This window comes from Loxodonta africana, chromosome 23 (assembly GCF_030014295.1).
Source record: "Loxodonta africana isolate mLoxAfr1 chromosome 23, mLoxAfr1.hap2, whole genome shotgun sequence".
Classification (NCBI taxonomy): domain Eukaryota; kingdom Metazoa; phylum Chordata; class Mammalia; order Proboscidea; family Elephantidae; genus Loxodonta; species Loxodonta africana.
The window spans coordinates 59804425-59823027 of record NC_087364.1 but is presented as its reverse complement, the minus strand read 5'-3'; the positions used below and the strand labels follow the sequence as shown (position 1 = coordinate 59823027).

Here is an 18603-nt window from a genome sequence, read left to right as displayed (position 1 = left end):
ATGCAAATAATGTGTATGGAACCCTAGAGAGAGGACAGGTCAGTTCTGCCCTCCTGCTAGGCTTAAGATGAGCCATCCCAGAGGCAGAAGGGGGGAATTTCACTATCATGAAGAAGAAGAGCCGGGAGTGGAGTGCGTCCTTTGGGCCCAGGGTCCCTGAGCTAAGAACCTCCTAGACCCAGGAGGCAGAGAGAGTGAGAGCTGTAACACCAGAGATGGCACATGATGGTGACAAGCAGTGGCAGAGAAAGGGTGGCAGCAGAACCAGGGGAGCAGTGTGATAGAGCATGATGAACCTTTTGGCCCATGGAGCAAGGCAGTGATAGTAGGCTGCCAAACCTCGGAGCAAAAGAGCTTACTGCCTTCGGGCAGGAGGCACTTATCAATGGAGTTAAAAAGCTTTGTGACACTTACCTTAGCAGGGCAGAAGCAAGCCCAAGAGGCCCTGGGAAGAAGGGGAGGCCTGTCTGCGGGCACTGCCAAGAAACTGCCCTGACCTAAGACCTGTATCCTGAGTCATTCTTGATTCTGGATTGTAACCTGTTACTTCCCTAATAAGCCCCATAATCGAAAGTATGTTCTGTGAGTGTTGTGTGGCCACTGCAATTTATTATCAAACGCAGCGGAGAAGTTGAGTGCTGCGGGAGGGATGGCAGGTGTTAGAATTGTTAAAAAAAAAAAGTTGTAGGCTGGAGGTATGTTTGACCTCCACCTAAGGAGGCAGAACCACATCCCCGTGTTGCCATGTTTACAAGCACAGATGAGCCCCTAGTTAAACTCCCCATTCAGCTGCACATCCAGACAGCAAATCACTTGGATTTGGATGACCCCGTCTATTTTTTCTTATAACTCCGCCTACTGCCAAATCACTATAAAATCAGTAACTTCCTGATTTCTCTGTAAAAGTATTTAATAAAAAAAAAAAAAAAATCCTCTGACCATCCATCCCATATATGTCTAAAATGTTTGTTTTTATTTCTAAGGTTTTACTAGTCAGAAATAAGCCATAATATATACTGCAAGTAGAATAAAAGAATTGAGGCAGCTTGTACATAATTGTGTAAGGACACTGTTAAGTACTGAATCATGTTCCCTGAAAAGTAGTACTAGGACCCTAAATTCTATAGCTTTGGATGTAACCCCTTTTGGGAACAGCTTTTCTTGTAATGTTAATGTAGGTGTGCCCTAAGTCTAGTCACTTCTGAGTTATAAAGAGCAGCACAAGGGAACACAATGGAAGACGGAGGCCATGTGACAATCGCCAAGGAACAAGCTGAAAGAGACGGGTCTTTCCCCAGTGCTGACAGAGGGAAGCCCTGAATCTGGACTTTTAGCCTCTTGAAGTGCAAGAAAAAACTCTGTTCTTTAAAACTACTTACTTGTGGTTATTTCTGTTCCAGTAACACTAACAAACCAAGACAAACACCTAACTTTAAGAAACCTAACACTGAACATCTAGATTTCCAAATCAGATAAGTTTTTAAGGAAAACATGAAACTACCTATGGTTTCTAAAATTGATGACATCCCTTTATATAAGTTCTAACGTAATTTTAAAATGATTCAACCTAGAAAAAAAACTGTATTAACACCTTGAACGCCTAAAACTGAATTTCTGATACTGGTTTCATTTAGATCTTGCCTGGCAATGCTCTTGCCGCCCCAGTACCTGCTCTTGTAGCCCCTTGTACCTGCTATTCAACAGCCTGTTTGAAGTGCTATGTAAAAAACCTGGGCAGGACTATGGAGCACAGCTGCATTTGCAACACAGTACCTTTACTTATTCCAGATGAAGTCTTGGCTTACTCAAACAGAAAACAACAGAACGTGAAGACGACGCAATTCTTCTCTCCTCTCTACTGGTGTATGAGAATGTGTGTATGTGTGCACGCACGCACCACGTTGTGTACATGCATGCATCTGTAGGGTCACAGATGGGGAGGCAAATGGTATGTATTCCTGTCATAAGTACATATACGTAGTGACACATGCCAATTTAAAACTAACATTTATTTTACTGAGTGTAAACATATTCAGGAACCACCACTTAAAAATAATATGGTTATTGTAAAAAGACTTAGAAAATACAAGTACAAAGAAAAACATTACCCATAATCTCTTCATGAAGAGAAAAATATACATATATACACGTGCATATGTCTGTGTTTGTGTGTGTGTGCATGAAACTAATGATACATTTTTAACTACAATGCGCTTGTAACTACCTTTAAGGAAATCAGTTTAAACATACTGAACACATATTTTACTGCTTTTATTTTTCATGCAATCATAAAAAAGTTTAATACTTCTGAAATAGATCAAATTGTGTTCAAAGGCAATAAAAAAGTTAATTTAAGGAGCAAGAGGAAGAATATCTTAGAATTAGTCTAGACAGAAAGAAAACTGGGGTATAGTGAGAAAGAACAGAAAAATTATTATGGTGCTAGTCTGATACTTGGTCAAACAAACTTAAAAGAGATAACAAAAAGGTATTCAAGATGTTTACACAAATCAGTATTCACTGCAAAGGAAAAGGCAGTTAGAATAAATTGTAAGAAAAAAGCATTGGGAAAAATTGGTGCTGTCTGATTGTCGATATGGCTCAGAGGTCCATGCTGTGAGCAAGGATCTAGGTCAGGGTTTGTCAACCTCAGCACCACAGATATTTTGGGCCTGATAATTCCGTTATGGAGGGTTGTCTTATTCACTGTAGGATGCCTGGCTGCATCCCTGGCCTTTACTCACTAGATGCCAGTAGCACTAGGCCTGCCCTGCCGTGTGACAACCAAAAATATCCGCAGACATTGCCAAATATCTGGGAAGAGCCAACTGCCCTTGGTTGAGAACCACTGCTCAAGGTGGAAACCTCCTGCTGGAGGTCCACCTTCCCTGGTCTGATGGTCCGTCCTTCCTGCTATCCAAGCCCCACTCCTCCATGTAGAGTCTTTTCTTCTCTGTAACTTCTAGAAGTCTTTCACATTTTTAGGAATTAAAACACTGGAGTTCTGCATGTTATTGTTTTCGTCTCTAAAAAATTATAAACACCTTGAAGACAAGGGCCATTTCCAACAATTAATGAAGGCAGAGTTGGCATTCAAAGACTATTTGACTATTTTAAAGAATAAAATCAGGAGGTACAAAATGCGATTTAAACAAGTATTTCAGTTTAAAAATTTCTCTCCACTATATTCTTTAGTATAATGAAGAATTTTGTTTTTACCTGAAGAGAATCAATGAACAGGAATTAAATATAAAAATACACTCATTTTACTCTCTAATGATGTGTCAGTACGTAACACCGCTTATCATGTCCATCCTAAGCAATCAGAACCATGAAGCATGGATTTACAAGACCAGTGGTCTAGTCCCTGAGCTAGAACTGAAATACACACCTTATAATTACTCAAGGTAAAGTGAAACTGCTACGCAATACTCATAAAAGGCATTCATAACTAGAATTAAATTTAGCTTCACTATAATTCTCAATATTCATTTCTGCTTATTACTGACAAAGGACCTAAGATTTATCAGTCCACAGACATGGAGGCCTTTAAGTCAGCATTAAACATTACACAACAAATCAAAACCTTCACGTTAACCAACCCCACGGTTACCTTCTATCTGCTATATAAAACAGATTTACGGGGTCATGGCTACACATTCAATTATGTGAACGCTGGGCTGTCAAGCTCTGTAAGCACTGCATCGTTCTAACCGTAAAATTTACACTTATCTACCTTGAAAATTTCATTATTTCCCAGGAAAAAGAGAAAACTCATTTTTTTACAGCATTCTACTGCCTAAATCCTAATACATTAACATTTCAGATCTGTGAGGTTAAAAAGAATGAGACTTGAGCGGTAACTGTATTTACCTTTGTCATATGCCTGTGGGGATGTCAGAGAAGACTAAATATTATTTAAAACACACACACAGATTTATGGTGAAGATAAACTATAACCCAATTTTGTTAAAGGCCATGACAACCGCAACACAATTACCTGGAGTGGGAATCTGGTCACGATATTTTGGGACCTCATCATTCAGAGTCTGAAGCATGGCCCACATTGTGAATGAGAAGAGCGCAGCCAAGAACCCATAGAAGACAAGGTAGAAGAGCAAGATCAAACCTGTAAAAAGAAAATAAACTTATGAAATTTGCACATATGTAGACACATAGGAGTGCGCGTACAGGCACGTGCGCACACACTTGTGTGTAAGAGGTAGGTTAAAAACCAACCACTGCAAGGCTTTGATCGCAAGCTTCGCCATGCACATAGCCAAATATCCACATATCCAGGACACGTGAATTTGCCCAAGCAAAGGGATAGTTGAGCAGGCAGCACCCACACATCCACCATAATCCCCTCCTCTCCTCTGGCAATTCAAAGTACAAGTAGCTTCCATAGCTCCTACTCTGGCTCAAAGTGAGAGCTTTAAAATTCCAGCCCATAGGACAGTGTTTCCCAAAATGAAGTTGATGCCCTCTAGAAAGATGATTTTAGATCAGACCAAAAACCCAATATTTACATGTTCCTTTTTCTATTTGCCATTTAAAGGAACATGTAAATATTATCAAACCCATAATTCAGACAGTAATTATTTACATAAATTTAAGTTTCAAAAAGTGAGTTGACTTAAAGAATAACCAGGAAATGTGCAGATAATGCAAAAATCATGAAGATGGTACTCAATACATTAAGTTTAGGAAACACTGGTCAAGTGGAAGGCTCATGCAGATGTGAAGAGTAGACAAGTCTGGAAACAAGCACCCCAGGGGCCCTTCACAACGCTGTGGCTAGGCACAAAGCAAGGTTGCGCAGACGCAAGTGTCAACACCAACGGCTTAATCTCTTCACAATTTGGAAACGCTAAGGTAACTATTCCTGGGCCAATGATTTATTTTTGGAACACTTAAAATCAATTATCTTCTCAAATGTCTATAGTCAAAGTTCTAACTAACATCAGGTCACCATCAGGATTACATATTAGAATATATTGCTAAAGTCACGCATTTGTACTTAAATGTTTAAAATTAAGGGTATTAAAGAAACTCCCAGATACAACAAGAGTGAAGGACATTTACTTTCCAGTCTTATTAACCCCTTTTGTTTGCCTGACTCTATTCCTAGCAGAGGGGCTAAGTGCAGGGGTTGCTGACCTGGAATCTAAGAACCTTCTCCTTCCACCCAAGCATTACCTTACTTTCAAACGGTTTCTAACATTTGTGCTAATAACATATTTCTGTATGTATCCATTTTTTTCCTGGGGAGTAGCTCCCTAGGCCACAAAACACTCCTATGACCCTAAAACAGATTGTGCCAAAAGCTGGATAACCTTTATTTCTCATTTGCAGGCCTGGAAACCACACTTCCCCCCTTTTTTCTCCAAGTAAAGGGAAAATGGTTAGAGCAATCTCAGTTTCGGCTAGTAATCCCACCCCCCAATTACCAGACGCCAAAAACAGGGAGAGGACAGAAGGAAGAAAGGAGGACAGATGTCACCTTCAGACAGCATCATTTCCCTACCACACAGTGCGACCCTGTGGCAGAAAAAGAAAAGGAAGACCAATCTCAAAGGAGTGATCGGCTACTACAGAGGGAAATGAAAACACATGCAAAGCCCACATGCCCACCTAATGAAATATAGGAGAGGAAAGGTTCTTTAAGATCTAGATATTTGTAGGAACTAACAGATAAAATCCTCTATACAGTAGACCAGAGGTCAGCAAGTACATAAACATAATGAGCGTGGCTGTGTTCCAATAAAACGTCATTTAAAAATGGGTGGATTGGGCCATAGTAGCTTGCTGACCCCTGCGGTCAATAATAAACTGTTTAAATAACAAATACATAGTAATGATAACAAAGTCTGAAACAAAAGCGAGAAGAGGTTAATTATTTTTAAATGCTTTTAATTTTTGTCTCAAAGTAGACTTACGTGCCATTTTGAAAATTTTGATTTTAAATTCCCAGGAAATAATGTAAATGAAATTTATAACACAGTTACCAAGCAAACAAATATACAGCAGACATGATTACAAGTTGTGTCCAATTCTGCTTTCTAAAAAACCATCACACCATGAAAAAAAAAAGAAAGCATTAAAACTTCCTGTGAAGGCACGTAGTAAAGAACTACTCACACATATTAATAACCAGGTCCCGAGTCTGACGCTGTGTATTAACAGCCGTCATGCTGACGTTTGAAACAACAGTGATTTCCCACAATGAAGCAAGTGTGGGGCTTGAACGAGATCCTTCTGCCAGGACCCAAACCTAACATTTAAAAATTAATCTCATAAATACCATATATGAAAGACTACTCACAAGGGTAGCCATGCTTTTATCTATTTAATCTCCCCCTCTCCCTACTAAGAAAAAAAATACCAGAAAATAAAAACAAGTTGGAAACTGCCGCTCCTTTCGGAGAGTAAACTTGCACTGAGTTACTCGGATGCAGCTTGCTGGTGGGCTTAACACATGACAGGAATCAAACTGGTGGCGCCCTCGGTTAGCAAAGGGTAGAGTGTTTGGCAACTGTTCAGTGTGCCATGTCTGCCACAGTGCTTAATGTAAGCAGGAAACAATAGACTCAATAGTGCTTATATTATTAACGTTCCCTAAGTTTAAAATCATTCTAGAATTACCTTAAATCATTAGCCAAAGAGAAACCAAGAAGGGTTTAAATTCTAAAGAAACACTAGTATTTTAAATGGTCTGGTTAAGGTCAACAGAATCAAAACCAAAATAAATACAGAGCTTAATGCTGTAATCGGTATTTCTGTATCATCACACTGTTCTTCTAACAAACAGTACAGAAGCAGCCATACCCCCTACCCTCCCCGCCCCCCAAAAAAGTTACTGCTAAATTCTCGCTCTGGAGAGAAGGGCAATCAGTGGACAGAACTGTCAAATGAGTAAAAGCTTCTGTTCCTCCCAAACGTAGGCATTGGTCTCCCTCCCCCTCCCATTTCTGCTTCTGGAGAAGCCCAGTTTTCAAATCCTTTTCCCTCTTCTCTTGTTTTTGATGAGGGGATGGGTGGTAAGACAGAGCTTCGCTGGAGGCAGTGCAGCAGGGTGGTTATATGCATGGATTCTACAAGAGCCAGACTTTTATGCTCAAATCCTGGCCTGACCGCTTTTTTGCTGTGTGCCTTTGGGTATGTTTCCTAATTTCTAACCCCATCTGAAAAAAAGGTTAACAGTGATAGCTATGCTAATTACTCACACTAAAGAAAGAAAAATAAAAGTCAATGTAAAGTCAAAAGGCCAGTAACATTTCTGGAATGACACTGTATGTAACTATGTTTTAGGGTTAAACCTAAACTTTAAAGTTTAATCTAATCAATTGTACTTGGCTTTCAAAGACTATTCTTGTAAATGAGGTCTGATCCATGCAGGCTCTATAAAAGAAGAAACTAAGTAGCAAGAAATCTGGCCAGTGTTTACCTTCTGTCATCCAGGGAAAGAGAGATGGGCTCTGTCCAGCGCACAGAATTTGGGCACAGGGAGAAGTCACCAGGCTTCATCATGACCTGGACATCCATTCCCTCAACACATTCAACACAGACATCAAGTGCTAGGGAAGGGGGAAAAAGAAAAAAACAACTGTCCATAGCAGGAAGAAAAAGAAAGGGATTTGATCAAAGCCCTCCCAAAAATGGTATCGGAGTTGGCTCACCAAAGATGGTGAGCAGGAAAAGGCTCTGGACTAAGGCCAAAGTGACCGAAGAGAGCCACACTGGCAGGAGCCATCAGATGAGTACGGTATGGCCCTGTCCCCACCCCCAATCCATACACGCCCCTGATGCCAAGCAACCAGCAGCCACAGCAGCATATACGCTGATGTGGGAACAGGGAGCCATGGTACTTGGGCTGAAAAACCAGGCAATGTCTTGAATGGCTTCGTGAAAGAAAACCTAAAGGACTAGAAAGCCTCCATACCTAGACCAGCTCTTGGCTGAACATGCTACCCCATCCCCATGGGCTGTAATAGGAAAGTGTAAATACAAAGAGGAAGAGCACACAACCAAAATCATGGAGCACTGGAAGGAACTATTCCAATGAAACTCAACAAAGAAAGTCACTAACACCTGAAAAATTTGAGTTATAACAATAAACAGAGTAAGACTTTAGCAAAAGCATAACTAAAACACACAGTATAAAGTGAAAGAATATGAACCAGAGAAAAGTCAAACTAAAAAAAAAAAAATCCAGACATTTAAGAAAAACGACTAACAAGCTTGCAAGAATTTTTGCAAAGCTCACAGGAATTTTGCAAACTGCTTGTTAAACAGCCATTACTAAAAATTATATTATACAAACAAATAATTAAATAAATTGTATTTTAAAAAATGAAAAGGCAAACCAAAGACTGGCGGGAAATATTTGCAAAACATAAGCGACATAGGACTTGTATCTAGACTACATACAGATGTCTTACAACAATAAGACAAAACACACTTTAAAAAACTGGGCAAAAGATTTGAACATACCCTTCACCAAAGATACTAGGATGGCAAAATAAGCTCATGAAAAAACGTTCAACATCTTTAGTCATGTGGGAAGAGCAAATTAAAAGCACCATCAACTACCACTACAGCAGAACTGCTAAAAAACCCAAACATTGACCATACCAAGCATTGGTGAGGATGTGGGGCAACCGGAACACTCAAAACACTGCAGGTGAGAATGCAAAATGGTACAGCCACTTTGGAAAACAGTTTGACAATTTCTCGGAAACGTAAAACACACACCTACAATAGGACCCAGTCAATCCACTCCTGGAAATTTACCCAAGGAAAACAAAACCACGTCACACGTGCACAAGGGGAAATGTACATGAGTGTTCACAGCAGCCTTATCTGTAATCACTAAAAACTGTCAACAACCCAAATGACCAGCAACAGAGATGAGTAAAAAAACCTGGTACATCCACGCGATGGGACGCCACTCAGCAACGAAACCAACGTATTGATGCACAGGGAACACGCCACTCAGCAACGAAACCAACGTATTGATGCACAGGGAACACGGGTGAAACGTCGACAGAACCCAGAACATCCCAGAAGAGTACATATCACACAAGTCCACGGATTTAAAATTCTAGGAAATACAAACAAATTTAAAGTGTCAGAAAGCAGATGTTTTTGCCCACAGGCTGGGGAGACAGGGTGAGAGCTGGATCACAAAGGGGCAAGACGAAATCTTGAGGACGATGGATATGTACATTACCTTGATTAGAGCGATAATTTCAGGAGTATGCACACGTCAAAACTCAAACTGTACACTTTAAATATAAATACATACGATTTATTATATGTCAATTACCCCACAGCATAACTGTTAAGCAAAAACTTGACAGACTGGCTAACCTAGACAAGTGGCCAAGCTAAAGAGAAACAGGTGAGCTGGAAGATCAAACCAAGGCAAAGAGAGGGAATGAATGACAACTGCTGAGACACAGGGACAGAGCCAGGAGTGTAAACAGATTTCACAGGAGTTCCACAAGAAAAGGGAATACGATGGGGAGGATGCTCAAAATAAATAAAAACAAAAAGCTTGTGTCTAGATTGGAATGGTTGAAAACTAGCAGAAAATACCCTATTCCTAGACACAAACTGGTCACGTAGAAGAATTTTTAGAGATTCTGAAGAGAGAAAACGCGTTATCTAAATACAGAAAAATGGCTGACATCACATCTCTCATTAGCCAAAAATGAAAAAAGTATCCTCCAAATTGAGGGGAAGCAAGTGTAAACTAAACTAAAAGACTGATCAAGAAAACAAAATAAGGACATTTCCAGATAAAGAATTGCTCATGCAATAAAAAAGCAGAACATTGCTAACAGTGTCCATGAAGAGGACAAAGAGAAACATAACAGAAAACTATAAGCAGCAGTTTAAAAAGGAATGGAATAGATCTCAAATACCCTGAGAGGGAAAAAGTAGCCTCAGAATGACACATAAAATAAAAAAATTTAAAATGCATAAAAATAGTAATTAAAAAACCCACCCAATGTTATCTATACAAGACAAACCTAAAAACAAAACAGAATGGTTGAAGATAAACAGATGGAAAAATAAAGTAGGTCTTGGCTAACACAACGTAGATGTGGCATTGTTACTGTAAGCAAACGAGAATTCAAATAAAAAAGCATTAATGTGGTGATGACATTTTGTCCTAATAAAAAGTAAATGAAACACATGAAGATACAGCGTAACAGCCTTGAACCTCTGTGATGCTAAGTGGCTTCAAATACACAAAGCAAAAGCAGAACTACAAACACACCTCTGCCAGAAAGAGATAAACAACAAAAAAGACAGTACTTATTTCTACAACACAGTTAACTTTGTAGACACCAGAGAATCTACTCTTTACAAACTTGAAATATTACCCCAAACCAACCATGGCTTAAATTACAAACCCAAAACGAATCAAAAAAACACACTCGAGGCCACATTCTTTAAACTCAAGGGTAAAAGACATCAGATATTAACAACAAAAAAAATTAGAAAATGTATTTTTAAACAACCCTTGGATTAAAAAGAATAAAAACTGAAATAAAACTACTTCCAAATTCAGAATAATGTAGCTAAAGCAGAACTCAAAGGAAAAGCCACTGCCTTAAATATAGTCACTAAAAAAACAAGGAAGACTGACCAAAAAAAGCCAGATTTTTAGTTCGAGAATAAAATAAATCCCAAGAAAGTAGGAAAGATTTAAGATAAAAGCACAAATTAATGGAAACAAGGTTTAAAAAGCATTTAATTGGGCCAATAAAACTAGTTTTCAATTCATAAATTTGAAAATTGGTTGTTTTTTTTTTTTTTTGAAAATAAATTTTTCTGAAGTTTTTATAAAAAGTAAACTGGGCTCTAACTCTAAAAAAGACATTAAGTCCAAATGGCTTTAGTTGGTTCTCCCAAAGTTTCAAGGACTATTTAATCTTACAATTTTTTTTTTTTTTTTTCTGGTATGCTCTTCCAAGTTACTTGAGTGGTTTTTACAATGCTGGCACTATCATAATGCCAAAACTGGCAGATAGTATACAAATTTCACAGGTTTCTTTCACAAGCCAGTATGATAATGGCACATGAATAAATACAGATTAACACCACAATATCCCCCCCAAAAAGATGCAAATGAAATGGCCTTTAGCATGGAACAATGTTGGCAATTCAAAGTAGGAAAGAAATGACAGAATATTCAATATATGTTGGGATATGTGATTAGGAAAAACCTATGAAAGACTTAAATATTTGTTAATTTAAAATGAGTACAATTTAAAAAACAATGGTTAAGAGACAAGAGAGCAAAAAGATGATCAAGAGACTGCAAAAGACATTTACACATACAACAAAGACATTCATGGTGTATCAAAAATTCCCTTTAACCAACAGAATACAAGCAATAAAAAAGAAAAAGATATACAGGCATTTCAAAGAAATGGAAAATGAGAAAACATAAAAATACACTCAGTAGGAGCTGTCAGAGAAATTTCCAATTATAACAATCAGATACCAGGATCCTATCAAACTTGCAAAAATTTTTAAGGAGTAGTAATATTCAGTGCTCATGAAGTTGAAAGGAAACGGGTACTTTTGTTCACTGCTGGTAGGGTGTAAACTGGTACAGCTTTTTGGAAGACAATCTTTTACGAATAAAAAGAAACATACACAACCTGACAATTCCACTTCTTCTCAGTACCTTCCCTAGATCAGGGAAGTTGCACATATGCACTGTATTTTTAATTGCAAAAAATGGAAGCCATCTAAGCAGTCATCACAAAGTAAAAGATTACATGAACCCCAAACATATCCACAGCATGGAGTACTACGCGATAATTCAAAGGAATGAGGCAAATGTACATACGTCAATATGGAAAGACGGTCAGAACATGCTAAGTGAAAAAAGCAAGTTCAGGAAATACTACAGGGACCATAGCTTCAGGTGACATCTAGGTAAACTGGCATAACAAAGTTAATTAAGATAATGTCCTGCATCCAACTTTGGTGAGTGGCATCTGGAGTCTTAAAAGCTAGCAAGCGGCCATCTAAGATGCATCAGTTGCTCCCAACTCACCTGGAGCAAAGGAGACTGAAGAACACCAAAGACACAAGGAAAATACGAGCTGAAGAGACAGAAAGGGCCACATAAACCAGAGTCTCCATCAGCCTGAGACCAGAAGAACTAGATGGTGCCCAGCTACTACCAATGACTGCCCTGACAGGGAACACAACAGAGTCCCTGACAGAGCAGGAGAAAAGTGGGGTGCAGAACTTAAATTCACATAAAAAAACCAGACTTAATGATCTGACTGAGACTGGAGGGACCCTGGAAGACATGGCCTCCGGACTCTGTTAGCCCAAAACTAAAACCATTCCCAAAGCCAACTCTTCAGACAAAGATTAGACTGGACTATAAGACATAAAATGATAGTTAATAAGAGTGTGCTTCTTAGCTCAAGTAGATACATGAGACTAAATGGGCAGCTCCTGTCCAGAGGCAAGATGAGAAGGCAGAAAGGACAGGAACTAGTTGAATGGACATGGGAAACATAGGGTGGAAAGGAGGAGTGTGCTGTCATACTATAGGGAGAGCAACTAGGGTCACATTAACAACGTGTACAAATTTTTGTATGAGCAACTAACTCAAACTGTATACTTTCACTTAAAACACAATAAAAAAACAAACATAAGTTCAGAAAATACTGTTTTCCTATCATGTAGTAGTGGAGAGGGGCTGTGGAGATAAAACGGCATATTCCTACTAATTCCATACGCATCTTATAATAAATATTTACAAGCAATTGCAAAACTGTTGAAGAGAAATATAGTCAACATCCATAAACCCACACACATTCTACAACATTTTATTATATTAATTTCATATGTATTCACTGTCTAATTTTTAGACCCATTTCAAAGTTGCAGATGTTAGTACACTTCACCCCTAAACACTTTATGTATATCGTTAACTGCAACTGAAAAAAAATTTTACATTCCACGAAATACACAAATTTCTGGACATATTGTTAGATGGATTTTGACAAATGTGTTCACCTATGTAATTCAAACCCCTGTAACAATCATCACTGTCTCGCTGGAAAGCTTCCTCATGCCTCTTTTCCCACTCAAATTCCTGTCCCACTCAGCCCAGCAGCAGCCACCATTCTGTTTTTTGTTTCTTCCCCCAGCGTAGATTAGGTTGCTTGTTCCAGAAGTTCACATCAATGAAATCACATGATACGTACTCTTTTGGGTAATGTTCTTTTCCACAAAGCATAGTGCTTTCCAGGTTTACCCAAGGTTTATGGATCAGTTCCTTTTTTACTGCCGAGTAGTGTTCTATCGTGTGGCAATACCAGTTGGTTTGTCTGTTCTCCTACTGATGGACCCTGGACTGTTTCCAGTTTGGAGCTAATATGAATAAAGGTACTATGAACATTCTTATACAAGTCATTTTGAGGACAAATGTTTTCATTTCTCTTGGGTAAATACCTAAGGAGTAGAACTGCTGGGTCAAGGGGTAAGTATATGTTACTTTCATAAGAAACTACAAGACTTTTATCCAAAGTGGATATGCCATATATTTTGTTTTACAAAGTATTAAAAGGGTAACTGTGGTTACCCAGGGAAGAAGCTGAGGATGACAGTGGATTTACTGATTACTCCCTGTATTATAAAAATTCGAACAATAGTGCTACTTTTGTTACAAGAACAGAAAAAAGCTAAGAGTCCACATCCCATTCAAACTAGCTCAGGTTTCTTGGGACAGGCTACACTAACTACTAACTCTTAACTTCTAAAGGAGCTCGCCAACTACGGCTACGACCTGTGTTTGTAAATAAAATTTTACTGGAACACAGCCAGGCCTATTTGTTCATACATTGGAGCTACAACAGCAGAGTTGAGTAGTTGTAACAGGGGCCACATGGCGACAGAGCATAAAATATTATCTGGTCCTTTAAATAAAAAATTTTCTGCCTAAAGCATTATATACTTTGTTTTTAATTTCAAAGTGACACCTGAAACTATTTCATACAACTTTTCTCCTTTATAAAGGAAACAAAGGCCAAGAGATGTGAAATGCATTATCTAAGTTGGGATGGGGACATGGAATGACAACTGTAGTCTGTATTCTGACTCCTAGTCTGGTCCCCTTCTCACTAGATGGAAGTCCTTTTAAGATTCGTCACGTGAAAATATATATGCCAACGGGCTCATTTTTACTATGGTGCCCTATCTGAAAACTTCAAAATGAACTGGAAGTTTAGGGGACAGAGTCATGGTGAGCTAAAGGCAGTTAATTACACCTTTATGTACAATTAGTTCCCTAAATAAGGCTTTAATAGTGTGCAGCTACACCAGTGAATCCACAATACCCTCAACCTGAGCCCAAGGAATCAGTGCCTCCAAAGCTGCAACTAATTAACTGACAATTTGTTCATTAAGAAATAGTGAGTGCTTATTACTAAGTGCTAGCTGCTACAGGGATATAAAATAAAAATAAGACGTAAATCTTGTTCTCTGAGAACATCCAGTTAGTAGGAGCAATATATATAAGCCATAATTCAGGACAGAAAGTTTTAGGTGCTTTATGAGGTAAAGTGGTGTTATCCCACCTGGAAGAATCGGCAAAGGCTCATGGCAGAGCTGGTACTCAAGCTACCTCTCTGACATAGTGAAGAAATTATAATGCAGACAATAAAAGGTGTGGGCGGAGAGCAACAAGCAGGGCAGCCCAGACAAAAGGCAGACAGATACACCGATTTGGCTATGACATGGGGTGTATGAAGGAGAGTAAGGTCTCAAACGACTGGTTATAAAGTTGGAAACTTCGCTCAAAGCCAATAATGAGCCTGAACTACCAAGCTGTTTGGAATTTATTTAAATTTTCTGAAAACAGGGAGCCCTGGTGGCGCAGCGGTTAAAAGCTCTGACTGCTAACCAAAAGGTCAGGTGTTCAAACCCACCAGGCGCTCCTTGGAAACCCTATGGGGCAGTTCTACTCTGTCCTATAGGGTCGCTACGAGTCAGAACTGACTAGACGGCAACAAGTTTGGTTTTTTGGTTTTCTGAAAACAGTGGGAATCTAAACATTGTTTTGGGGTGTGGCGAGAAGCATGATCAAAGCTGCTGCCTTAGAAACAATCTGACAACGGTGAGACTACACTGGGTTAGGTCACCACGATTCCAGACTGTTTCCTCGGGTCTCTGTGGAGATGCTTCAGGAGCTAAGAGCCCACGCTCCCCAGAGGCAACAACACAACACTTTCTTTTTAAGCGACAAGTAAAAGTTGGACAGGCTTTTTTAAGCTGATTAAAGCCAATGGTTTAGCTGAACTTAGAACAACTCTGAAAAAGTTCCAAAAGATCTTTGTCTGGTGTTTTAAGTTTTTTAATTGGAGAATTTGTAAGAACAGGCACTGCCAGAGCCCAATGTGAGAACAGGGTGGGTAGGAGTGTTAGGGGCTATGGAACTGTAACCACCTGGCTGGGATTCTGATGCCAGGAAAACGGAGCAGCCTGGGCTTCATGTGAATGTGCGCTTTCACAAGATTCGGGGGGAAGAAGGGGGTGGATAGGTGAAAGAAGATTCCCGAAATAACTGACGTACTGGATGGGGGTGTGGGCCACAAACGGATTCAGGAGATGTTGCGCAAGTAGAGCTGGCATGATTTGGCCAGGGTTACAGCCTGGATGACAGGAAGGATGATGAAGTAAATGCAGGAGTAAGACGGAACTTCAGTGCAGGGCGGGCAACACGGGCCGCGTTCACCAGCTGATGTACAAGGCTCAGGAGTTCCATCTCAGATTCACTCTCAAGTTTGTAAGACATGCAGGAAACAACTGGAAATAAACAGGAGCCTGGAATCTGAGAGATGTCAGTTCAGAAGTGAAATCTATCAGTGATCACTGCAACACTTTCACGAAACTGCCAGGGAAAAAGGTGAAGAGAAAACAAAGCCCCAAACCAAACCTGTTGCCATCGAGTCAATTCTGACTCATAGCGATCCTATAGGACAGAGCAGAACTGCCCCAGGGGGTTTCCAAGGAGCACCTGGTGGATTCGAACTGTGGATCTTTTGGTTAGCAGCTGTGGCTCTTAACCACGACGCCACCAGAGACAGTGCCTGAAAAATATACATTTAGCAATCTATACATTAGAAGAGCAGGAAGGAAGGGACCAGGAAAGGAGTGGTTAGAACGGTAGAGAGTTGGGGTCTTAAAAGCCTGTGAATGGCCATCCAGGATAGTCCACTAGTCTCAGCCCACTGGGAGCAAGGAAGAATGAAGAAAACTAATGATACAAGCGAAAGATTGGTCCAAAAGACTAATGGACCACATCTACCACGGCCTCCACCCGACTGCGTCCAGTAAAACTAGATGGTGCCCGGCTACCACCACTGACTACTCTGACAAGGATCACAATGGAGGGTCACGGACAGAGCTGGAGAAAAATGTAGAACAAAATTCTAACTCAAAAAAGAAAGACCAGACTTGCTGGCCTGACAGAGAATGGAGAAACCCTGAGAGTATGGCCCCTGGACACCCTTTCACCTCAGTAAACAGATCACTCCTGAGGTTCACCCTTCAGCGAAAGATTAAACAGGCCCATGGAGCAAAACAAGACTAAAGGGGTGCACCAGCCCTAGAGCAGGAACTTGAAGAGAACAGGAAAGCTGGTAACAGGGAACCCAGGGTTGAGAAGGGAGAGTGTTGACATGTCGTGGGGTTGTTAGCCAATGTCATAGAACAATATGTGTACTAACTGTTTGATGAGAAACTAGTTTGTTCTGTAAACCTTTATCTAAAGTACACTAAAAAAAATTGTTGAGCTGACATATGTTTTGTTGTGTATATTTTCATCACAATTAAAAAAAAAGGTAGAGTAGAGAGTGGGGTAAGAGCATATAAAGGACCATAACCCCCAGGTTTCTGGCTCTGGCCAGCAGACTAGTACCATTTGTTCTGATAGGGACAACAGACACAAGAGCCAGCCTGGCTGAGAGATGATAAAGAGGGCCCAGGATACCCCAGCAGCACATCAACCCCTAAGAAAAAGACAGAGAAATAAGAACATTTCCCTTAAACATTAAGAGATGAAACCAGGTTATCTAACTATGTTTTCAAAATGTACACATTTAAAAATTTTATTTATATATAGGAAAAGTAATTAAAATGTTAACAATGGTTATTCTAAGTGGTTAAAGATTACAGGTAGTTTTACTTCAAATGTATAATTAGAAGAATAATAAATTTATCTTTCAAAATTAAATTTTTTCTTCTCCTTCTATTACCCAATCAGTGTAAAATGATTGCTCCTTAATCAAACCTAAGGATAAATCATGGAGAAGCTGTTACTAAGGATGGGTGGGTTTTTTTTTTTTTTTTTAAAGAATTTCTTTACATACAGCTAAGGATATTCTATGGTCGGCAGTTCGAATCCACCACGCACTCCTTGGAAACTCTATGGGGCAGTTCTGCTCTGTCCTTTAGGGTCGCTGTGAGTCAGAACCAGCTCAATGGGACCCAACAACAGCAACAAGAACTTTCTATACACATAAATTCAAAAGTCAACTTCAAAGAAATCACAAATTATTGTGAAGGGGTGCTCTTTAACACTGTTAAAAGTACATACTACCTTGATTAAATGGTAACTGTAACACAACAAATAAACTTGTCCCTTCCCCTCCCCACTACTACCACGTCCATGAAGTGCTGTCACCTGCTGGGTAATGTTGCAGTATGTGTTCTGCTGCCACCAATGCACGCAACACTGACCTCATTTACAGCGTGTGCACAGGGCACACAAGTCCTGTTACCTCCCCAACAGGGCATGCTTCAGTGAAGTTTGTAAAGTTTCTTTAGTAGGTCGTCACACTCTACATGACAAAGAACACCTTACAAAACTGTGTGACTCCGGGAAAATAAATACATTTGCCTTCACCCGTAGTGAGAGACCCAAGATGGGATGATGTGTGATCTACCAAGCAGACCGTTCACTAAGACATGGCCCAGAACAGGAGCAGATGATTCTGAGAAAATGGCACTTTGAGACCCTATAATAAAAGAAAAAGTGCACGAACAAAATATAGGTTCTAACAGCTTTGGTTCGGAATCCCGACTGTGTCTGGAAATCAGTAAGTCAAGTTTTCAAAGACAACATAACATAAAGGACTTACTTACAGAGAGCCTCAAGAAAGATAACGAACTCCAAAGAAGCCCAGAAGCAGATCTCATTAAATGACATCATGGCACAGTTGGAAAAAACACAGCTCTGGCTCTGGCGTCTCAAAGCTCAAGGATTTTGTCACTAATTAAATGAGTGAATTTTGGCAAATCAGATCTGTAGGTTCAATAGTCTCAGTTATGAAATGAGGTCACCGGGTTAGATTAGTGCCATTCAAACTTTTTTGAGTGTGGGTCATAGTAAGAAATATGTTTTCCACTGGGATATGGGTATACACGAGACACAGAAAAAGCTTCACTAAGCCACACTTTTCTTTACATAGAAAAAACTTACTAGGTAGGTTAAACTGATATTTTTACAATTTTATTTCATTATTAAAAAAAACTTAATTTGGCCCACTATCCACA

The 18603-nt window shown here is 39.6% G+C and overlaps 1 protein-coding gene across 2 annotated transcripts in view; it reads right to left on the bottom strand.

Moving 5' to 3' along the window:
• The window catches only part of ATP1B3 (ATPase Na+/K+ transporting subunit beta 3), a 36631-nt gene that overhangs the window by 13915 nt on the left and 4113 nt on the right, over positions 1-18603 (bottom strand). The window contains exons 1-2 of one of the 2 annotated variants that reach the window (XM_064275535.1): positions 7448-7472; positions 4001-4129 (exon numbers count right to left, since the gene is read on the bottom strand). In XM_064275535.1, coding sequence (XP_064131605.1) covers positions 4001-4129; positions 7448-7457 — 139 coding nt within the window. In that variant the 5' untranslated portion in view covers positions 7458-7472. Of the gene's footprint in view, positions 1-4000; positions 4130-7447; positions 7473-18603 lie in introns of those variants that run through there. The other variant, XM_003416223.4, reaches the window with a different exon arrangement.